This window comes from Arvicanthis niloticus, chromosome 15, assembly GCF_011762505.2.
Source record: "Arvicanthis niloticus isolate mArvNil1 chromosome 15, mArvNil1.pat.X, whole genome shotgun sequence".
Lineage (NCBI taxonomy): Eukaryota > Metazoa > Chordata > Mammalia > Rodentia > Muridae > Arvicanthis > Arvicanthis niloticus.
In genome coordinates, this window is record NC_047672.1 from 23,127,498 (window position 1) to 23,152,155 (window position 24,658).

Genomic DNA, 24,658 nt, shown 5'->3' on the forward strand with positions numbered 1-24,658 from the left:
GAAATCTAGTGATGCTAAGAGACAGAGTTAACCCTCACAGAAAGAATAGGAGAGTGAAGCCGGATCCCTGGGAGAATGCGAGTTCGTGTTTTAGGGCGGGAAGGAAGAGAGGAATTTGTTCACACTTTTAAACATACGCTCTGGAAAAAGCTGCTTTGGGCATCTGTCAGAAAAATCAGAGAGCAAAGGACAGACAGGATTATTTTCTCTGGATTCCTGACTTATTGCAATTTAGGGTTGGTTGGTTGACCTACAAACGGCACGAAGATCAAGGGCATCAGGTTCGAGGTAAGGCGCACACACACACACACACACACACAGAGTCTTTATCTGGAGCCTAGAACTAGCTATAGGGTGGCGGTGCTGGCCATCTGGGCTACAAAGCTGCTATTGAAACCAGTCGCAGATGCTAAGTTGGCATGCTGGGTAGAAGAGGTTGGCAGCCAGAATATTGCTTTCTCTGTGTGTGTGTGTTTGTATGTGTGTGTGCGCAGGCGCGCGGAAGCACCTGTGGGTTTGATTTCAGACCTGACTTTAAATCTGTTCTTAGACTTTCTAGTAAAATTTCTTTTCTCTCCTTTGTTAAGGAGAAAGGTATCCTCATACTTGGGATACCTGCTGGTGGCAGGACTGTCACCCCCCAGAGTAATAGATGCTAAGATTTATCCCTCAATTCCTGCCTGGCATCCTGTGAATCTGCCTACTTTAGACCGTTTCTTTGTGAGATTCACTGTTATTTTGTGGATGCTGAGCTGAATGTGTTTGCCCCGGGGTTGTTCAGAGATAGTTGCAGGGCATCACCTGGTAGGATATTCTAGATGTTTTTTTCCCCGACTACTGCTAAACCACCTGTTCTCTGGCAGCCTCGAGCTCTTACCCACATTATACAAACACCTCTTCACCTGTGTGAATGATGCATCTGTCAATGGGAATATTTGCAATCAGTCACATATACAGCCAGGTGTGGCAGTGCCCAAGCATCCTGGAGTTCAAGGCTATGCTGGGCTGCAAGCAACCTATCTCAAAAAAATAAAAAATAAATAAAATCACTTATACTAGTTCTCCTTTTAAACTTTATAGACTCCCTGTCTATCATGGAAACACAAGCAGAGCAGGTGGAAAGGTACAGTGAGATTAGGGATAGGTCTGGCGCCCAAGTCATAGCTTGGAGTGCAGCCCAGCTCGTCTGACTCCTTTCAGAAATGGGAGGGGCTTATCAGTGGAAAGTAACTGGAAACTCTGGAAATAAGACAATAGTCCTGAGAGTCACAGGCTTACAGAGCAGGAAAGGGAAAGCCAGTTCTGATAGGCAACAGGAAAGTCGAGAGGGTTAACAGTCTCCTTTCGGTGTTTTGCATCACCTGTCAGTGGTTGATTAGAACACAATTGTGGTTATTGATTAATGCCCCACCGGCAGAATCTTCCCTGGGTTGTTGGTGATTCACCTGCTTTGTGGTTTTCAGGCTGCAAGTATGTGGCCATCTGTTGGGAATTTAGTTTCTTCTCTACAGAGAGGAAATTAAGGGTGGTGGTTACAATGCCTGCCCACTTACTGTGTGCTTCTAGGATCTCAGGAGCTGTACTGTGGGGTTAAGGAGCATGCCTCTGATCCCAACAATCTACACAAGAGAAAATCAGAGCCATGGAGCTGTGAAGTACATCAGGGTGAGCATAAGAGTGGCTTGAGAACTAGAAGATTTTTTTTTGTTTTCCTCCCTGTGTAAAATTGGTGCACTGGGATTCAGCCATGGGCTAACATATGGCTGCCTTGAAATTACCAGGATTAATTTCTCCCTGATTCAGAACTCTCCATTCTGTCTCTGCCTCATGCTTTGGTTGTGTTCTCATCTAGGGCTATGTAAGATTACATCAGAATACCGAAGAGGACCCAAAGTCGATTGATAATAGCTGGACAGGTTCTGGACCAAACACTCTTTGGAGTTTCTTCTATCCTTAGGATTTAGTGGCTTGTTAAAAAAAAATGATTATATTCAAGTAATGTGTTGTTGGGACCAGCAGTTGCTCCTGCTTCTTGCCTTAATTATTGGGTTGGTTATTTTGAGGCAGGATCTCTCACTCTAACTATGTAGCCTAGGCTGTTCTCCCAAACTCCTGCTTGGCCTCTTGAGTACTGGGATTATAGGTATGAGCGGCTACATCCAGTTCCTACCTGATTACCTCCTCACTGAAGCTAGAGTCCGAGTATAAGTACTTACAGGAGGTAGGTGAGGGAAGAGATACAAAACCAATGTACAAGTCTCAGGGGATGTTTACAGCCCCACCCACCCTTAGGCCCAGAGTCTCGCTGACACTCAATACCCAGTACAGGAAGCCTCAAGAGGAAGTACCTGACTGGAGCAACCCAAAAGGAGGAGGAGCCGAATTTCTAACTTCTAAGTGATTGGCGTCAGGAGTGTTATTTTCTCTACTTCAAATACTTTGAGATGAGCTTTTTAGCTTGCAAGCCAGTTTGGGGTGGATGTAGACTGTGCTGTGTAGACTCCAGTACACACTGGGTAAGGTTTTTTCACATTTAAGCAGAGCAGTTGGGAGACAGGTAGCCCTATAGAGATGGAAGAACCTGTCTTGCAGGCTTTGTTAATTTTTACAGGCACTTGGAATTGAACCCAGGGTTTCACACGGGCTAAGCAAGTGCTCTACCATACTTGCTACCATAAGGATGCTCTTATGGATCACTAGCCTGGGATAGAAACTCTCCCTCAAGAGTTTCTAAATCATCAGCTTGGGAGGCTCTCATTAGAGCCTCTGGGCTCACCTTAGAATCATGGAGATTGCAGAGTTCAGACCAGTGTGTACATCCACAGACCTATTAGCTTTCCCTAGGAACATAAGCTGCTAGCCCAATTATTTTTCAGTCCAGTTCCCTTGAATAGGAATATGTTTACCTTTGCATGAGCTCAGCACTGGGCTTTGTGCTGCCAAGTTAGGCTCTCCCAATATTTACTGAATGTGCACATTTCAGATAGCCACGTTTGTTCCTTAGGTGATCGTGTGAAATCTTTCTCCTAAGCTGTCTATGCAGGAGGGGCCAGTCAGGCCCTGCAATGTCCTGTGGTAGACCCAAGGTGTGGCTAAGAGCTGGGAGGATACAGAGCTGGAAGGAAAGCAAGTTGAAGGGAAAGGCATGTCCCAGTGATGAAGCTCTTTTTTTAAGTTCCCTCCTTACTGAGTTCCTTCCAGGCTGCCAGACTATGCTTTTGTTAATAGAAGAAAGTTGTTTGGTGAATTTGCGGGCAGGGTATGAATTCCGAGCCTGGGATAGGTAGGGAGTATCTCATGTAAAAATTTTCTGGCATTAGATATTTTCCCTTAAGGATTTCCATTTCTACAAAATCTTTTTTTTTTCTTTAAACTACAAATTCCATATAGAAGTTGGCCCTCAATTCAGAATACTTTTATAAAAAGATGACCTCAGAACATAATAGTTTCCTGTCTCACTTAGGTATGGTTCCTATTCTCAATTACTGAAGGTTTTACAAAGTCCTTTATGTCTCTTTCTCTCTCTCTCTCTCTCTCATTCATATATGTGTGTGTATATTAATGTATTAATATATTATAATATATACATCTACCTATAATATATACATCTATCTATACACATATGTGATATATATATATATATATATATATATATATATATATATATATGAATCTCTGGCATTTTGTTTGTTTCTCTGATTTGTAGTGAGAATGGTTAAACCTTTGGTGGGGGGAAATGAAAGAATCATACAGGGAGAACTTGTTTACCCTTCCTGTAGAGTCTCCATCTGTTGACATTTTGTCATTTTGGCTTCATCCTTACACAGTCAATTCCACTGTAATATGAAATAACGTGTTCCAGAAACTTCTGCTAGGAAATATGCGGTGCAAATTAATTTCATGAGAAAAGTGAGAGGTGATCACACCCTTCAAAAATGTCAGGGACGCAAGGAGAGAGAGAGAGAGTGGGGGAGGAGGGAAGAAGCCAGCAGTAGGACAGTCTTCAGTCTGTGAGGTGGTTAAGAAATATGTAAATGCTAAATAAAGATATATATAATCCTCCTCACAGATTGCCTAAGGAGGAAATGTTGGCGGTTTGAGCGGTGGGTTCTGGTGAAAGTAGGCCAAGGGTTCCCTGAGATCTGATGTGAAGTTGTAATACGAGACAGGCAGCGGTGGCTCTACGTAACAGACAGGCTGAAGAATCAACATTGTGTATTTCTTCATGTCTTGAGTTAGGAAGGTTCTGCATTGTCTGGTGTTTCTCATGGTCGAAATCATGTGAAAACTGATGTGAAATTCGTTGTTATCAAGTTCCCAAGTTACTTTTCATCACCATAGTAAAATACCTGGCACACACAACTTTAAGTAAGATTGGGTTCTGTTCATAGTTCAGAGATTGCAGGTTAAGCACCTGCACCCACCGAGCCATCGTGCCTGCTCAACTTTAGGCCATTATTTATAGACAGCTTAGGAGAAAGATTTCACACAATCATTATTTATTAAATGACAAAAATTGGGATTGCATTGAATCTGTAATAGAAAATATACAACTATCTGTGTCTAGTTCGTTCCCTAACCAGCTGCCTTGGCCCTCGCTTAACAGACATTGTAAATAGTCCTGATTTCATATGGGTTTAGATATACTCCCCCCAACTCTTTGAAAATAAGTTGCAACGATGTTTAAATCTCACTCCTAAATAATTAAGAATGTGCTTCCTCAGAGGAAGGCAGCTTTCCCTTATAAGTACAATGTCATTACCACTCTTTGGCTAATTACCACTGATTCATCAATTAGCTGAATAAAGACACGCTTGTTCCTAATAAAAACTATTGTTCAGTTTGTTTTGGTTTTATTGCCCTTCCTCTCTTGTCCTAGGCACTGAGCTGTGTTGGGATGTGAGAAAAAAAATCAAGCAAAAGTCCCTCTCTCCCATCGTCCAGAGACTTACAGAGTCCTTGGGGTGGGGTGGGGCAGGCATCTAAAGCACAATGGTTCAGTGGGGCCTATGTCTGGTTTTGTTTCCTTCAAGAAGTGTGTCAGCAGAAAATGACCTGCCCAGCAGGGTGTTCTGAAGTCTCAGCCCTGTCTGTGACTCACTCACCTGCTTTTGAGGTGCCTTGCTCTGAACCCAAGAAGGGCTTGCCTCCTTCTAAAAGGAAAGGGTGCAGCAAACAGGACTCCCTCCCCTTCTTTCAGTGTCCTTACGGTGAGGGTTGGCGCGAGGCACAGAGCTACAGTGAAGGAGATTTTGAGGACCAGGCTGAGGAATGGGGACTTTATCCCCTAGATCAGCTGTATTAAGTAGACTATGAACTTGGTCATAAATACCAAGCATCCAGTAGCTACAGTGTAATCAAGACAGAATCCCTTCCGTTTTCATGTATGAAATAGCTTGCCAAAGACTAATATGAGCTCAGATCAGTGGTGCCATTGGAGACCTGGGGTCATGTTGGTTTATAGCATTGTTGTTCCTCAGATCATGACATCACCCACATCGCGCTAGGCAGCGCGATGGAGAAAAGGGCAGAGTGCCCCTTCCCTTTCTGGTTCACTTTGGAAGCTATGTGCCTCGTTTCTGTGGATCTCACCCCTACATGCAGGAAGGACCAAGAAACAGTTGTCATTGCGAGTTCATGTACCAAGCTAAAAAGAGCAGGTTTTAAGAATGGATATTGAGGGACAGCTTGCAGTAACTATTATACCAATGTGTCTAAAAACACTAATGGGGCTTTCTCCAAATTGCTCCCTGAAAATGCTCCTCAAAAATAGGACTATTGACCCCTCGAGACGCAGCCTGAATGCATCATTTCCTAGCAGCAGGGACCCAGGTAGCCAACAGCCTGTGAGCATCATGCCTAAGTTTTATTGTGACTACTGTGGTACATATCTTACCCACGATTCTCCGTCTGTGAGGAAGACACACTGCAGTGGTCGGAAACACAAAGAGAATGTGAAAGACTATTACCATAAATGGATGGAAGAGCAGGCCTAGAGCCTGACTGACAAAACAAGGACTGCATTTCAACAAGGAAAGATTCCTCCTGCTCCGTTCTCTGCTCCTCGGCCTGCAGAGGCCATGATCACTCCCCGCAGTCTCTCTGGTCCTCCTCGGCCTGGCATGATACCTGCACCCGACATGGGAGACCCTCCCATGATGTCAATGATGGGCCCCCCTCCTCCTGGGATGATGCCTTGTGGGACTAGCTCCTGAGATGAGATCACCCATGGGAGGCCACACGCCCATGATGCCTGGGCCTCTGATGATGAGATCTCCTGCTCGCCCCATGTGGTCCGGCATGACCCTGCCAGACAGATAAGAGCCGAAGCGCTCTTTATCGGTTTTTTTGTATTTCTTGTTCTGTTTCACCAGGAGATCTTGCTGCTGAGCCTGAGTGTTTACTAGATGCATGGCAAGCAACTTCCTTTCTAACAGAGAGAATACTTTTGGAGGGAGAAGTGATACAAAAGGGGCCTTTTTCACTTACAGTGTGAAATGTAAAAATAAAATGGTCAGCTGTTTTAGTTAAAACAAACAAAAAACAACAAAAAAATAGGACTATTGCACAAGCTATATTGACTCATTCCTGTAATTTTAGCTCCTGGGCTGAGGTAGAATTGGGTAGTGAGTTCCTGGTCAGTTTAGGCTAGAGTATAAGACCCTGTATCAGAATACCCCAGACAGACAACAACAAAACTCAGAGGCACTGTCAAAATGATTTTGGAAAGCAAACACTGTTGATCTCTTTGAGATTCATATTGCAACATGGCATACTAACGGCTCCATGAAGTCCTAAACTTAAAAACTATCTTGATGGTTTTTGTTTCACCTAAGAAAATTTAGTTATAAAAGTGCTTCACACCATACTTTATATGTCTTTTCTTTTTTAAAAAAAGAATCGTATTTTATTTCCGTTATGAATTAAGCTTGTTCTGTTTTATTTTTTAATTATATATATTTATTGGATATTTTATTTATTTACATTTCGGATGTCATCCCCTTTCCCCATTTCCCCTCCCTAGAAACCCCCTATTCCGTCCCCCCTTCTCCTTTTTGCTTTTATGCCATTTTAATTACATGCAAGTATTAAGGTCAGTTCTAGGTTGAGGAACTAGCAATATATTAGATGAAAATAGTCAAGGAACAAGCTAGACAATAAACACAAATAGTCAAAGAAAAAGCAAGGCAATAAACAAAATTCCATGAACACTCCCATAATCACTGTTTCTAGGTGCTTTTTATCTAGGTGTTTTTATCAGGATGACCAAAAAATCTGAGCCAACTTCCCCGTCCTAGCCCAAAGTCATTTTCATGTCTGAAGCCCACTTCCTTGTTCTAGCCAAAATTTAGATTCCTGCCTGAAATTACTTCTTTATTTTGGCCTAATATTTAGAATCTTGCCTGAAATTACATTTTTGTTCTAGCCTAATGTCAGATTCTTGCCTGAAGCCCACTTCCTTGTCCTTGGTCAATGTCAGATTCCTGCTAAGCAGCTCCAAAAGTTCTTTGCCTCTCCCCTTTTTTTATTTCATAAACAAGACTGAGCCTGTCTTAGGTTATTCTGCTAAGAATGCCTTCCTTACCCATCATGGAATATGCATTATCAAAAGCAATGCACTCCTGTCTTAAGTTGGTAAGGCTCTGTACAGAATCTTACCCATCCTTGGCTTGTCAGCTTGTTAATTTAATAACTCTGTCTGGGGGTTCATTTTCAGGTTCAAGCCATGTACTTTGGCTGTCAACATATTGATGTTGTTAAAGACAAGCTTTAACACAATGGGCAGGAATAAAAGTATTCCCAGAACAAAAAGGGCTAGCATGATCAAGCTATATATGCCATTCTTGAAGCTTGACCAAAATAGAAATACTGACCTCAGGCCATGGTATCTGCAGCATCAAATCTCAACAGAGCAGCATTCTTTAAATTCATAAGCTCACTATGCAAAGTTAAAACATCCAGAGAGGTGTTAGAATTATGCCAAATATACTGCAAGTGTCTTTAAACTTTTTCCTATTATAATGACTACCACTGTAAATTTTAGAACTAACATGAATCTAATGGTATTTGGCATGGCACTTGAGATGGCTCCTTACTCTTAAATTCTGAACCTCCTTCCTATAATTTGAATAGGATAAAGAGCATCAATCTGTGTTGGGAGCCGACTTTAGCAGAAAGCGGCTAGATCAACTTTGCAGCCATCTGGAACCATATACCCTGACGAAAGATTTGGTTTTCAATAGCCTACAACAGCTGAAGCACACTCTGATATCCCACATATTTTGTGTTGCTGTTTACTGGCCCCAGGTGCAAGGTGCACGTGGTAGTCACGCCTGCAAGGCATTGCAGTTCACGTGCTGTCCACGTGCTATCTACGCCATACATGCCTTTAAGGCACACGTGCTATCCACGCCTGCAAGGCATTGCGGTGCACGTGCTGTCCACGCTATAGACGCCTGTAAGGCTTACGTCATATCAACACCTGCAAGGCACGTGGTATCCACGTGCCTACAAGGCACGTGGCAAAAGCCTATAAATAGCTCCGAATTCCCTTCAATAAAAGAGACTTGATCAGAATCTCTGTCTTGTCTCCATTCTTCGCGTCTCTTCCCCTTTATCCCCACTCTCTCTCTCGCTAGACCCTGACCCTCGGACCGGAACGGGCAGTACGGGCTGCAACAGTTTGGCGTCCAACATCGGGCTCCAGTAAGCGCAACAAATCTGTTGTTCCAAATGCCTATCTAAATCCTCTTGTATATTCAACACATTAGTAACATTTTTTGCTAAATGATTAACAAAAGTAACTGTCTTAACTTCGTATGTAAAAGCCATTGCAGAAGCAGTGGTGCTAGCAATTAATGTAATTAAAGTTGTTATACCAGCAATAATCAAGCCCACTACCCTCTTGTTTCTGCTTAAAAACCCGACTCACTTCTTCCAATACTTGCAAGCTTTTTTTCAGAAGAAAGGTTCTGTAATACCCAGGGCAATAAAACAAAAGCAGGTTGATAGACCCCTGTAATTGTCATGCTGGATTTCAACACACAAACACAGTTAGAAAGTGTATATCAATGCAACTTACATTAAATACTGTAGAAGAAACAAAAGTAATTTTAACTTGACAATTGAAAGAGCCTTAACACATGTACTAACACTTGTTTGAAATCCAGATCCTGCTCCATCTTTATCTCTTGCTAATATAACATCATAGAGAACTACAGCTAACTTCCAAATATGTCTCTGAAAATGCCCAAAACCAGACTCCCAAATAAAGACTGTTATTTCCAATATTGGATTGATTTCTAGACCAGTACATAATTGAGTCTGAATAACTGGTCACATTTAAGAAATATACAAGAGTCATTATAACTTCTCTTTTTGATTCTCTGTTCCATAAGGTCTAAAAACTTGAAGCAAAGGCAGCTTGTCCCATCAGGGGTATAGGTAAGCAATGGTGGGTCTGAAACATATGTCCAGTACAGCTTCTCAGTCACCATTGTCAAGGCACTCAGTAAGCTCACATGTCAGCATCATTCTTTGTCCGGGCATCAGCATGTCTCACCTGTTGCTCTGGCAGCCACCACAGTCCTTCAGCATCCTGCAGAAAAAACACAAACATGCCCTCTTACCCATATTAAATACCTGATTGGGATCATGCCATATGCCAGTAAGTGGATCCTTCCCTTTCACCTTTGTATAAGTATGCCTAGTTGAAGAGTGCCATAGACACTCAGCAGAAAGTTCCTTGGCATCCAAATTTTTAAAAAACATTTAAAATAAAAAGAAGATGATTTAAATAAATTTGTGGTGTATGGGGATATACCTCCCCCTTTTTTATTTTATGAAGATATTGTTTTAAAGTTCCATGGGTCCCTTCCATAATACCTTGTCCTTGACAATTATAAGGAATCCCAGTAATTTGGATAATATTAAATTGCTGCCAAAAAGTCTCAAATGCTTGACTGAGATAGCCAGTTCCATTATCTGTTTTTTGTTCATTTGTTTGTTTTTCATTTTTAATTATTAGATACTTTAATTATCTACATTTCAGATGTTATCCCTGTTCCCCATCCCCTCCCAGAAACCCCTTATCCCATTATCCCTCCTCCTATTTCTATGAGGGTGTGCCCTCATCCATCCACCTACTCCCAACTCCCTGCCCTCAAATTCCCCCCTCACTGGAGCATTCAGCATTCAAGAGACCAAGGCTCTCCTCTCCCACTGATGTCCAACGTGGCCATCCTCTACTACATATATAGCTGGAGCCATGGGTCACTTCATGTGTATTCCCAGTCTAGCTGTTTAACCCTGGGAGCTCTGGTTGGTTGGAATTGCAGCTCTCCCACTGGGGCCGCAAGCCCCTTCAACTCCTTCAGTCTTCTCTGCAACTCCTCCATTGGGGACCCTGTGATCAGTTTGATGGTTAGCTGTGAACATCTGTCTCTGTATATGTCAGGCTCTGGCAGAGCCTCTCAGGAGACAGGTATGTCAGGCTTCTGTCAGCATGTACTTCCTGGCATCCACAACAGTGCTTGCATATGAGATTGCACCTGGGATGGATCCCCAGTGGGGCACTCTCTAGACGGTTCCTCTCCAGTCTCTGTCCCACACATTGTCTCATATTTGCTCCTGTGAGTATTTTGTTACTCTTTCTAAGAAGGACCGAAGCATCCACACTTTGGTCTTTCTTCTTCTTGGGCTTCATGTGGTCTGTGAGTTATATCTTGGGTATTTTGAGCTTTTGGGCTAATATCCATTTATCAATGAGTGAATACCATGTGTGTTCTTTTGTGATTGGGTTACCTTGGGATGATATTTTCTACTTGCATCCATTTGCCTAAGAATTTCATGAATTCATTGTTTTTAATGGCTATTGAATAGTACTCTATTTTGTAAATGTACCACATTTTCTGTATCCATTCCCCTGTTGAAGGACATCTGGGTTCTTTCCAGCTTCTGCCTATTATAAATAAGGCTGCTATAAACATAGTGGAGCATGTGTCCTTGTTATATGTTGAAAGCATTTTCTGGGTATATGCCCAGGAGTGGTATAGCTGGATCCTCGAGTAATAGTATGTCCAATTTTCTGAGGAACTGCCAGACTGATTTCCTGAGTGGTTGTACCAGCTTGCAATCCCAGCAATGGAAGAGTGTTCTTCTTTCTCCACATCCTTGCCAGCATCTGCTGCCATCTGAGTTTTTAATCTTAGCCATTCTGACTGGTGTGAGGTGGAATCTCAGGGTTGTTTTGATTTGCATTTCCCTGATGATTAAAGATGTTGAACATTTCTTTAGGTGTTTCTCAGCCACTCAGTATTCCTCTGATGAAAATTCTTTGTTGAGCTATATACCCCATTTTTAATGGGGTTGTTTGATTGTCTGGAGTCTATTTTTTTGAGTTCTTTGTATATTTTGGATATTAGCCCTCTATCAGATGTAGGATTGGTAAAGATCTTTTCCCAATCTGTTATGCTGTTTTGTCCTATTGACAGTGTTCTTTGCCTTAAAAGCTTTGCAATTTTATGAGGTCCCATTTGTCAATTCTTGATCTTAAAGCATAAGCCATTAGTATCCTGTTCAGGAACTTTCCCCCTGTGCACATGTGTTTGAGGCTCTTCCCACTTTCTCTTCTATTAGTTTCAGTATCTGTTTTTATGTGGAGGTCCTTGATTCACTTGGACTTGAGTTTTGTACAGGGAGATAAGAATGGATCGATTTGCAATTTTCTACATGCTGACCTCCAGTTCAACCAGCACTGTTTGTTGAAAATGCTGTCTTTTTTTTCAATGTTTTAGCTCCTTTGTCAAAGATCAAGTGATCATAGGTGTGTGGATTCATTTCTGGGTCTTCAATTCTATTCCATTGATCTTCCTGCCTGTCTCTGTACCAATACCATTCAGTTTTTATCACTACTGCTCTGTAGTACAGTTTGAGGTCAGGGATGGTGATTCCCTCAGAAGTTCTTTTATTGTTGAGAATAGTTTTTGCTATCCTGGATTTTTTGTTATTCCAAATGAATTTAAGAATTACTCTTTCTAACTCTGTGAAGAATTGAGTTGGAATTTTGATGGGGATTGCATTGACTCTATAGATTGCTCTCAGCAAGATGGCCATTTTTACTATATTATTCCCGACAATCCATGAGCATGAGAGATCTTTCTATCTTCTGAGATCTTTGATTTTTTTTCTTCAGGGACTTGAGGTTCTTGAACGGATCTGTCACTTGCTTGGTTAGATTCACACCAAGGTATTTTATATTATTTGTGACTATTGTGAGGGGTGTCATTTCCCTAATTTCTTTCTCAACCTGTTTATCATTTGAGTAGAGGAAGGCTACTGATTTGTTTGAGTTAATTTTATATCCAGCCACTTTGCTGAAGTTGTTTATCAGGTTTATGAGTTCTCTGGTGGAAGTTTTAGAGTCACTTAAGTATACTATCATATCATCTGCAAATAGTGAAATTTTTGACTTCTTCCTTTCCAATTTGTATTCCTTTGATCTCCTTTTGTTGTCTAATTGCTCTGTCTAGGACTTCAAGTACTGTATTGAATAGGTAAGGTGAGAGTGGGCAGCCTTGTCTAGTAGCTGATTTTAGTGGGATTGCTTCAAGTTTCTCTCCATTTAGTTTGATGTTGGCGACTGGTTTGCTGTATATTGCTTTTAATATGTTTAGGTATGGGCCTTGAATTCCCGTTCTTTCCAAGACTTACCATGATGGGATGTTGAATTTTGTCAAATGCTTTCTCAGCATCTAGTGAGATGATCATGTGGTTTTTTTTTTTCTTTGAGTTTATTTATATAGTGGATTACATTGATGGATTTCCGTATATTGAACCATCCCTGCATTCCTGGGATAAAGCTTACTTGACCATGGTGGATAATTGTTTTGATGTGTTCTTGAATTTGGTTTGCGAGAATTTTATTGAGTATTTTTAAATAGATATTCATAAGGGAGATTGGTCTGAAGTTCTCTTTCATTGTTGAGTCTGTGTGTGGTTTAGGTATGAGCGTAATTGTAGCTTCATAGAATGAATTAAGTAGTGGTTTTTTGTTTCTATTTTGTAGAATAGTTTATAGAGAATTGGTATTAGGTCTTCTTGGAAGGTCTGATAAAATTCTGCTCTAAAACCATCTGGTCCTGTGCATTTTTTGGTGGGGAGACTTTTAATGACTGCTGCTATTTCTTTAGGGGTTATAGGACTATTTAGATGGTTTATCTGCTCCTGATTTAACTTTGGTACCTGGTATCTGTCTAGAAAATTGTCAGTTTCATCCAGATTTTCCAGTTTTTTTGAGTATAGGCTTTTTTTTGTAGGATCTGATGATTTTTTTGAATTTCCTCATTTTCTGTTGTTTTTAGTTCTGATTTTATTAACCTGGATAGTGTCTCTGTGCCCTCTGGCTAAGGGCTTATCTATCTTGTTGATTTTCTCAAAGAACCAGCTCCTGGTTTTGTTGATTCTTTCTATAGTTCCTTTTGTTTCTGCTTGGTTGATTTTGGCCCTGAGTTTGATTATTTCCTGTGTCTACTCCTCTTGGGTGCATTTCCTTCTTTTTGTTCTAGAGCTTTCAGGTGTGCTGTCAAGTTGTTAGTGTATGCTCTCTCCAGTTTCTTTTTGTAGGCATTTAGAGCTATGAATTTTTCTCTTAGCCCTGCTTTCATTGTGTCCCACAAATTTTGGTATGATGCATCTTCATTTTCATTAAATTTTAAAAAGTCTTAATTTCTTTCTTTATTTCTTCCCTGTCCATGTTATCACTGAGTAGAACATGTTCAATTTTGACATGTATGTGGGCTTTCCATTGATTTTATTGTTATTGAAGACCAGCCTTAGTTTGTGGTGATCTGATAGGATGCATGGGATTATTTCAATTTTCTTGTATCTGTTGAGGCCTGGTTTGTGACCAATTATATGGTCAGTTTTGGAGAAGGTACCATGAGGTGCTAAGAAGAAGGTATATTCTTTTGTTTTAGAATGAAATATTCTATAAATATCTGCTAAATCCATTTGGTTCATAACTTTTCTTAGTTTCACTGTGTCTCTGTTTAGTTTCTGTTTCCATGATCTGTCCATTGCTGAGAGTGCGGTGTTAAAGTCTCCAACTATTCTTGGGTGAGGTGCAATATATGCTTTGAGCTTTAGTAAAGTTTCTTTTATGAATGTGGGTGCCCTTGCATTTGGAGCATAGATGTTCAGAATTGAGATTTAATCTTGGTAGATTTTTCCTTTGATGAGTGTGAAGTGTCCATTCTTATCTTTCTTGACAACTTCTGGTTGAAAGTCGATTTTATTTGCTATTAGAATGGCTACTCCAGCTTGTTTCTTGGGACCATTTTCTTGGAAAATTGTTTTCCATCCTTTTATTCTGAGGTAGTGTCTGTCTTTGTCACTGAGATGCATTTCCTGAATGCAGCAAAATGTTGGGTCCTGTTTACATATCCAGTCTGTTAGTCTACATCTTTTTATTGGGGAATTGAGTCCATTGATGTTAAGAAATATTAAGGAAAAGTTATTGTTGCTTCCTGTTATTTTTGTTATTCGAGGTGGAATTATGTTTGTGTGGCTATCTTCTATTGGGTTTGTTGGAAGATTACTTTCTTGCTTTTTCTAGGGTATAATTTCCCTCCTTGTATTGGAGGTTTCCCTCTATTATCCTTTGTAGGGTTGGATTTGTGGAAAGATATTGTGTAAATATGGTTTTGTCCTGGATTATCTTGGTTTCTCCATCTATAGTGATTGAGAATTTTGTTGGGTATAATAGTCTGGGCTGGCATTTGTGTTCTCTTAGGGTCTGTGTGACATCTGTCTAGGATCTTCTGACTTTTATAATCTCTGGTGAGAAGTCTGGTGTAATTCTGATAGGTCTGCCTTTATATGTTACTTTACCTTTTTCCCTTACTGTTTTTAATATTGTTTCTTTGTTTTTGTGCATTTGGTCTTTTGATTATTATGTGACTAGGGGAATTTCTTTTTTGGTCTAGTCTATTTGGAATTCTGTAGGCTTCGTGTATGTTCATGGGCATCTCTTTAGGGAAGTTTTCTTCTATAATTTTGTTGAAGATATTTACTGGCCCTTTAAGTTGGGAATCTTCACTCTCATCTATACCTATTATCCTTAGGTTTGGTCTTCTCATTGTGTCCTGGATTTCTTGGATGTTTTAGGTTAGAAGTTTTTTGCATTTTGTACTTTCTTTGACCGTTGTGTCAATGTTTTCTATGGTATCTTCTGCACCTGTCTATCTCTTGTATTCTGTTGGTGATGCTTGCATCCATGACTCCTGATCTTTTTCCTAGGTTTTCTATCTCCAGGGTAGTCTCCCTTTGAGATTTCTTTATTGTTTCTACTTCCATTTCTAGATTCTGGATGATTTTGTTCAATTCCTTCACCTGTTTGGTTGTGTTTTCTTGTAATTCTTTAAGGGATTTTTGTGTTTCCTCTTTAAGGACTTCTACCTGTTTACCTGTGTTCTCTATTTCTTTGAGGGAGTTATTTATGTCCTTCTTAAAGTCCTCTATCATCATCAAGAGAAGTGCTTTTAAATCTTAATCTTGTTTTTCTGGTGTCATGGGGTATTCAGGACTTGCTATGGTGGGAGAACTAGGTTCTGATAATGCCAGGTAACCTTGGTTTCTGTTGCTTATATTCTTGTGCGTGCCTTTTGCCATCTGGTTATCTCTAGTGCTACCTGCACTCACTGTCTCTGACTGGAGCCTGTCTGTCCTGTTATCTTGGTTGTGTCAGAACTCCTCAGAGTCCAGCTGTCTCTGTGATCTGGAGATCCTGGTTGTGATAGCTCCTGGGAGTCAGGCTGCTTCTGGGATCCTGAAATCCTGGTGTGCCCAAGCTCCTGAGTGGTCCTATTATCCTATGTTCCTGGGCATGTTAGAGCTCCTGGGAGTCCAGCCTTCTCTGTGCTTTGGGGGATTGCGTGCAGAGCTGTGCCCTAGGACTGCTGCGTGAGCCAGCGCCTTCTTTATATTTCTTTAAGAAGCCCTGTTCATATTTGTCTTCGAATCTCTGAAGATTCCTTAGTTTGCAGTGAAGTAACAGGAACGTGTGGGAATCATGTTAGTCAAGATTCAGACAGGGGAACAGCAGCTACACTATCTATACAAGGATTGCTTCAGGAACTAGAACTTACGTAATGTACTGCGAGGACTACTTAGCCGTTCTGTGTAAGACTGTTATGTGCATGGAGCTTGGAGTCTGATGGGTAGCTGAATGTAAAGGAGGACAGTGATCTTGGGAAGAAGGCGTCAGGTGGCACTCCTGGGGGTGGATGGGGACCTGGATGAGTCTGTGACTGTTCCCAGGTTTGTTTTGTTGTTTTCTTCTGAGATGGTGTCTGACTAGATAGCCCTGCTTGGCCTGGAACTTGGCCTCAAACTCTAACTTGCCTGCATCTGTCTCCCAGGTGCTAAGATTAAAGGCATGGACCACCATACTTGGTCAGTTGGTCTCGAGTGTTGGTGCCGTGGGTGTCCTACAAGAGAAGTTGATGTTCTTTATGGAAGAGAAAACACCTCACTTACAAAGCTCAAGGCAATTGTCTTAGTGATCACTGTGTATCACTGTGATGAAACGTCATGACCAAAAAGCAAGTTTTGGTGGAAAGGGTTTATTTGGCTTACACGTCCATATGGCTATTCATCAAAGGAAGTCAGGACAGGAACTCATACAGGGCAGGAACCTGGAGGCGGAAGCTGATGTAGAAGTCATCAAGGGATACTGCTTACTGGCTTGCTTCCCCCTGGCTTGCCCAGCCTGCATTCTGGTGCCCAGAACACAGGACCACCAGCCCAAGAATGACCAACCCACAATGAGCTGAGCACCGCCCCCCCCCCACCCCCGTTCATCACTAGTTAAGAAAATGCCTCACAGCCGAATCTTATGTCGGCACCTTCTCAATTGAGGTTCCCTCCTTTCAGATAACTTTTGTGTGTCCTTGACCTAAGAATAGCCAGCACAGCAGTCCAGGGGAACATCTCCAGCATCAGCTGGCCTGGCTGCTGTTCCCATCACGGAAGGCGAGGATAGCAACAGTGCCTGATGCTCCAACACCAACCTTCCAGATGCTACCTTCACAGCCACCTTCAACTTTCAGTTGGAAACATCCATGGAAGGGAATTCTGAGCAATGCAGTTCAGCCTATTCTGGGAAGGGCCATCAAAACCCAGTCCAGGCACTTACCAGATGACAGATAACAAACTGTTTACTGCAGTGCTAGTTGCCGTAGTTTTTAATAAGCACTGACCTAAATGGGCACCAGTAGCTAAGTAGATATTGTGCTACACTTAAATGATAGAAGTGATACACTACACGGACCATCATTAACACCGCAAGTTAACTGTACACATAATAATGAGCAAAAAATGTAACTGTCCTTGCTTTTATAAAATGTCAAAAGGACCAAGCTTCTTCAGGGCCACGATTACTCATCAGAGGATGAATTTATGAGTCTCTCAGGAGGTATTCTTTTTTTAAAAAAATGTTTATTTATTTCACTTATATGAGTATACTGTAGCTGCCACACCAGAAGAGAATATCAGATCCCATTACAGATGGTTGTGAGCCACCATGTGGTTGCTGGGAATTGAACTCAGGATCTCTGGAAGAGCAGTCAGTGCTCTTAACCACTGAGCCATCTCTCCAGCCCCTCAGGAGGTACTCTTATGTGCATGCAATATACTTTCTGTCTCTTGAGCTTCCCTTACTTCCTGTACAGGAATGCTCTCTTTGAGAAAAACTGAATGTATTGTTTAATTTATACTTAATGCTAGGCTTCAGTACAAGTTTAAGTAACTCACATTTCCTCAAGTTATAAGTAGCTGTGGGTTAGAGTTAGGCGGATACATAAGGAGTGGGGATAGAGCCTAGGATGGATGCAGGTCAGCTGTGTCTAGTATACACAAGCCTGTTAGTTAGATCCCTTGAACTTTAGATGGATGTACGTGCATAGTAAGGGAGAAAATGCAGGAATGGGGGACTTGATGTATAGGAAACTTAGTTCCCTCTCAACACTCTTTGTAAACATGTTTTCTTATCTTTAGCTGAATTAACAGAATGTCATTTTAGCCTTTTTGTTTTATGGAATTTTAGTTTATTCTTTCCAACTTCTTTATTTCATTGAATTCATTAGTTGGATAGAATTGCGATTCTCTCTCTCTCTCTCTCTTTTTTTTTCCATAATAGATTATTTGAAAGTGCCTTAGGCTGTTGAGTGTGGGATCCTCTTTGCTGTCTGCAGTGACATAAGACTGGATCGTGTCTTCTCTGATGTCCCAAACAATTGAAAGTGGTGGTGGCTAAGATAGTTGATGATGGTTTTATTGCCTAGAAAACTAGGACTTAGAGTGCAAATCAGCTTGCTCAAAAATGAAACCTCACAAGTTACTTATTCTTTCACTTTAAAAAAATTTGAATATGCACAAAACAGATTTCTACGCTACCCCACCCGCTCGTAGCTAATCGTGCAGTGCTTTCATCCCCTCAGTCTGGACCACACCCCCCAGTGATGGATTCTGCAGCCTCTCCTACCTTCTGTCATAGCAGTCACCTGACTGAGCTGTAACTGCTGGTCTTTATCTCTGCCGTCTGGTTAGCTTTAGACTCTCATCTCTCTGTGGTCAGGGATTATGTCTTGTTCTTCACATTTCCAACACCAAGCTTAGAGACCCAGAGATCAGTTATGAGGGACTAAGTCGCAGAATTCCTGAGGTGAAGACTGGTAATTGGTTCTTGAAGATGGCCACATGTGGGGAGAGACAAGAAGAGGAGAGGGGTGGGCTATACTGCTCATAGACACAGAAGAGCCAGAGTTACATCCTACCAGGGAAATTAAGAGAAAGAGGAGTTTTAAGGAATTGGCAAAGAGGTCAGTGTGAGTGAGGGTTTTCTCTTTTCTTTTCTTTTCTTTTCTTCTTCTTCTTCTTCTTCTTCTTCTTCTTCTTCTTCTTCTTCTTCTTCTTCTTCTTCTTCTTCTTCTTCTTCTGACAGATCTTAGTGGCTATTTAGATGGTAGGATTAAAAACAGAATTCAAGAGATTGAGGCAACAATATAGGATGAAGAAATGGGAGCCTAAGGTTTCAAAAATGAACAAACAAACAAACACAAACAAATAAATAAAACCACCGATACTTAGGGAGGTGAAACCATGAGAGGAAGATTCTGGGAGCTGAATCTGAAGCCAGGATGAGATCCCTCTACTGCCCCCTCCTGGTCCTCCGATGTAGTTCATCAGGAGGTAGAAGAGCCTCTGAGCATCTCCTTAGTGGTTCAGGATCAGTGTGATGAAGCAGCATATTTCTGAGTAGCCGTGAGATGCTCTTTTCTCTGACTGTTTTCTGTTTCTATTAACTTGATGCCCCTGTTCCTACAGGAAACATGGTAGAATGGTGCTTACCTCAAGATATTGACCTTGAAGGTGTCGAGTTCAAGTCTATGGCCAGCGGGTCCCATAAAGTTCAGTCTGATTTCATGTGAGTACTTCTGAACCTATCTTGTGCTACTTGATCCCGTCTCTCCTAAGTTCTCCAGAGCATGTTATCAAGAGGTGTCTTCAGATAGTACATGTAAGTCTTCTGTGTGTTTATCCAGTTTCCCAGCAAGAGGGGCTCCAGCTCTCAAGTTATCAATGGGTCCCAGCATTCCATGTTGACAGCTCCTGCTACAGCTTCTGCTATTACTGAGTGAATGTGTGGCCCTCAGGGAGGTTTGGTTTTACTGTAAGAAAGGAGTTTGAGTTCACTGTTGGTTAACTTAAGACATCTATGTGATAAGCTCAAAATACTGGCTTTAAGCTGGCCAGTTTTAGTGATGTGTAAATGGTGCATGGTAAATCTTGTGAGAAGCCAGTGGACATGCTTTAAGGATAATTTGTGGCTTTAATCTCTGCATGCGGCTGAGACCATGGCTGATCCAAGTGTGACAAGGGGGAAGGAAGTAAAATGTCAGCTGTATTTGGAGAATCTGAGAGAATTGGAATTTCTGAGAGAAAACAGACTGAATTCCAAAGGAGCCTGGAGGTCAACCCTGGTTCTGGTTCTGGTTCTGACACTGAAGCTGTTAGCTGTGCCAGAGAGGGATACTACAGTCTCTGGCTGTGGGCATTTGAGTGGTGTGATTGTAGAGACCTTACGCTAACTCTAGCCTTTCACTCTGGGATGGCAAGTTCTGGAGTCTTGGAGCCATGGCCACTCCTAGGCAAACTGAATGGCTTCTTTTATGGCCCAACTTTATTCGGAACTCCGAACATAGTTGTTTGGGCTGAGATTGCATTGCAAAGGAAAAAAGGAAAAAAAAAAATGTCATCTTCCTAAATTGTAGCCACAGTGCATGTTTGGTCTATTTCAGCTATTTTCGGAAGGGCCCCTTCTTTGGCCTGGCCTGCTTTGCCAACATGCCCGTGGAGAGCGAGCTGGAGCGTGGCGCTCGGATGAAGTCCGTGGGCATCCTCTCTCCGTCCTACACTCTACTCTACCGCTACATGCACTTTCTGGAGAACCAGGTTCGGTAAGTGGCTCTGTCTGCTGCGGGCAGCAGTGGGATCTGCTACCTGGTGCCTGTGCTGTGAGTCCCTGGAGAGGGAGACTGTGGGCCAGGGCCACAGCTGTCTTCCTACAGCATCAGTGGCTCTGGGTCGAGCCTCCCGTGATCCTCCTTTTTTTCAACAAATGCATTATAAAATAATTCTTTATCCTATAATGAAGGCTAGGGAAGATATTTACTTTTGGTTTTTATTAATACTCTCATCACTTTTTAATCAAATACATTTTAATCAGGCATGAACATTATTTGTTTACAATCAGCTGGCTGCTAGCCTTACCTTCCCCCCCCACCCCACCCCAGGTAGGAAGGCAGACTTTAAAAATTGTTTTATTCATATCATTTATTATTTGGAGTAGTAGAAAAATATGTAATAAAAAAGAAAAATTGTTACTTTTTATATTTACATATATATTGTTTTATGAAGGTAGTCTAATTAAACTTCAAACTGGGGAATTTTCTTCTCTAATCCTAGAAGCACCGTTAAAATTTTAGTCTGTTTTCTGATACGTATATTTGTGTGCTTTGATAAAATATGCTTGACAACTGGGCATAGTGGTGCTTTAGCCCAAGAAATAAAGGCTTACATTAGTAGCAACATAGCAAGACCTTGTATGTCACACATAAGACGTATATAAGTGTGTGTGCGTGTACTTGGCATTGATACTATATATAAACTATTTTACCCTATGCATTATTTATTGATTATTCATTTATTTATCTTGACTTAGTGTCTTTGTAGCTCAGGCTGGCCTTTTAATGTGCAATTGTATGGGATGCCAAACTTTTTCCTTGGGTAATGGGGTGAGGGCTGCCGTCCTCATGATTGTACAGGGATTCCTCTTAACCATGGAGCCACCTCTCTAGCCCACCTGGTCATAGTTTAAGTTGATGGGATCCAGTCTGGTCCATATCCTTTGCCCATCCTTCTCGCCTTCATTCTCAGGGTAACTCCCTGTATCTTACATTTTATTCATATATTCTGACTCTGTCTACCCAAGAATACTTTGGAGTGAGCAAGAGTCTTTATAATGCTTTTGTGTAGAGAGAAGTTGGCTTTCCCAGCCTTATGAGATCTAAATTGGTGGATTGTAATAGAAATGACCCATGTGTTCGTTCCCCCCATCTTTCTCTCTCCCTCCCTCCCTCCCTCCCTCCTTCCCTCCCCTTCCCTCTTCCCCTCCCCCTCCCCCTCCTCATTCCCCTCCCCCTCCTCCTCCTCTTTTTTCCCCTCCCTTACTCCCTCCCCTTCTTCTCCCTTCCCCTTCTTTCCCCTCCCCTCCCCTCCCCTCTTCTCCCCTCCTCTCCTTTCCTCCCTTACTCTCTTCTTTAGCTTTTAAGCCAACACCTCAACACTGTGGTTTTTGACTCTGCAGTAACTCATTCCCTGGGTACCAATGTCTGCTTTAGCTAAACTAGAAGCTAAATTCCTATAACAAAGAGGAGACCCCTAAGTCCAGCGGTTCAAACAAGTTGGAACTCCAGCTTTCTAGCACAGGGTTTGAGGCCAGATGGAGAGAAACATTCCAGTGTGGGTGGTGACTGGAGCGAGGGCCCTCCATCTCACCCATCTCCCAGCACGATGGTGGACCGTGACTCACCTGACATTTCAACCAGTAAGGAGACAGATTGAAGCAGAAACCCCAACTTGAACACGTCACTTCTGCACACATTCCTGCACATAGTGCAGGGGGCTGTGGGCTTCAAGAGAACCCTAGAGTGGCTGGTCCTCCAGGGGAATCCCTGGTCTGGTTCACACAGCGGAGGCTTCATATCCGCAGCATTCACTGAGTCATTTATCCCCACTGTTTACAGCAGCACTCTTGCTCAGTTGATATGGGCGGCTTGGGAAGCACTTGAGTGGGGTGGAGTTTGAATTTACCTGCTCTTATCGATCACCTCATCATATCCATCTTTGAAAACCATCTTGTCTTCTGGGATTCTATTGTCCTCGGACCCTTTGGGTTTTTTGGTGGTGCGGCCTCATCTGTTGCAAAAGCAAACCATGTGTTTAAACTCAGGTTTCCTCAACAGTTGGATAATAGTCATCTCTGAACTGTAGATTTCTGTTTATGCCTCTGAGTCTGTGTTCTCTTCTCCATCGTCTATGACTGCCACTCTGTCCTATCAGGCAGTGACACCTTAGGTTATTGAAGGACATTCTGACATTAGTTGTCTCTTGCCATCATCTTGTTGCTGAGTGCTGGAAGCCACTCTGGGCTGGCACTGACTGAAAACAGCTGCTACTACCTTTTCAGTGGAAACCTTGACTCTGAGCAGCTTGCGTTCCAACTTGAAGTAGGTTTTATGGCGTGTTAGTGGAAGGAGGAGCAGAGATGTTCCTTATCATTGTTGTTTCAGCCACAGTTAGGGATGTCTCTTTCTCTCTGAAGCTTCTTTTTCATTGTTCGTGGTCAATGGAAGGCTCTGAGAAAATAAACCAGGGTTCAGAGGTATTTGGAGCTTTTTATTCATCCTTATATTACCTGGCTGGGACTGGGTAACAGTATCTGTAATTAGACAAAAGAAACTTACTGTCTTATAGTTCCAGGGACTTAAGAGTTGTCAGTGTCAGCAGGGCCACTTCCCATGTCTCTCCTGGCTCTGTGCTTTGCTAGCTGTCTCTGAGTTACTGGGCATCTGCATCACCTCAGTGTCTGCAATCATCCTCATGTGTCTACCCCACACCTTTGTATGTGCATGTGTAATTTCCCCATTTTAAGTCACATAGAATCAGGGTTCCCTCCTTTCTCTAACCTAATTGCCCCCTAAGGTCCATCCAAATAAAGCCATCTTCTTGGGTACCAAGGTAAAGGCCCAGGGTCCCACCATATCTTTGGGGAGGGAACAATATCAACCTCTAATGTCCCATTCAACAGAAAGCCTTGACCTGGAGGCATCATTCTCATCGTCCAAGTGGTCTAGGACCTCAGTGCCATTGTCTTAATCTGAGGGTTGGTTGACAGGGCTTTTAGCCTGAGCAGATGCTGAGACAGGGGTGGGCCAGGGGGAGGAGAGATTCTGATTCATTTAGCTGATCTGGAAGTATGAGCCCTCAGTGGCCTTCAGTCATAACTGTCCCCCTCCTCCCATGGAACATTGAGGGCTCAGATTGTCACTGTTCCATTGTAACAGCACATGCATGCACACATGCTACACAAAGCAAAGCAAAGACAAGGAGTGTGTGGTCTTCCGGGTTGTCTCTTCTCACAGTATAAACAGCGCTCTGAGAAGTACATGTGATCTGCAGCATAGATTGCTCAAGAATTAGACACTAGACAAGTCTGTTTGTCCTAAATGTATTATGTGGTGCTGTTGAATTTCAGACCTCGTGTTTGAGCTTTGCATAAAGATCTCCTCTAACAGTAGTGGAGACTTGAAGGTAACCTCCTTCAAGTAATGCAGGTGTTTTGAGTGCATCCAGGCCTTTAGCCCTTTGGGTAGAGATAAGCAGTTATGCTGGGCAGAGCTGCTCACTGTGCATGTGTGTTACACAGACACCAGCTGGAGATGCCGGGACATTACTCTCATCTGGCTGCATTCTATGAAGACAAGAAAGGGGTGCTCCATGCTGGCCCCGGGAGGGGTGGCAGCTTGCCACCTGTCTACTGGTTGCCTTCCATTCACCGCTACATGTATCCTGAGATGAAGGTGAGGCTGGCTGTTCTCTCATGTGTCTGGGGAACGGTCATTGTGAGTTCATTTTTAGATGATAAAGAAATTATGCCTCAGCCTCAGCCTCATGCAGAATTCTGCTTTTGATAGAATTGGGTTAGATAAAAGCACTTGGGTCTATTTAAGACATAACAAATTACATTAAATAATATGCCTTCTATAACCATGGCACAGACTCACATATGACTCCAAGGAGGGAGGATGCTTTCGATTGTGTTGGTTGCTTCTGCTAGTGTAAAGCCAAGCATAAAGAGGGAGAGTTTGAAGAACAGGCGTGGTATTTCCTAGCTGTGTTATTTTTTTGACACTGTTTTATTTGGAAGTTTTGTAGCATCCTTTGCAGTTATACTAACATGTCTGTTTAACATCAGCAGGAAATCTGGCCACGCAGTAGGTGTTCAGAAAATATAAAAGGGTCTAAGAATACGAAGCTA

The 24,658-nt window shown here is 42.2% G+C and overlaps 1 protein-coding gene and 1 pseudogene across 3 annotated transcripts in view; both read left to right on the plus strand.

Moving 5' to 3' along the window:
* The window catches only part of Dennd11 (DENN domain containing 11), a 45,953-nt gene that overhangs the window by 3,365 nt on the left and 17,930 nt on the right, over positions 1-24,658 (plus strand). For 2 of the 3 annotated variants that reach the window (XM_076913494.1, XM_076913493.1), the window contains exons 2-5: positions 1,567-1,665; positions 19,384-19,483; positions 20,358-20,516; positions 24,047-24,200. In XM_076913494.1, the coding sequence (XP_076769609.1) occupies positions 1,567-1,665; positions 19,384-19,483; positions 20,358-20,516; positions 24,047-24,200 (512 nt within the window). The remainder of the gene's footprint in view (positions 1-1,566; positions 1,666-19,383; positions 19,484-20,357; positions 20,517-24,046; positions 24,201-24,658) is intronic. The other variant, XM_034518984.2, reaches the window with a different exon arrangement.
* Positions 5,856-6,332, plus strand: LOC117720923 (U1 small nuclear ribonucleoprotein C pseudogene; annotated as a pseudogene).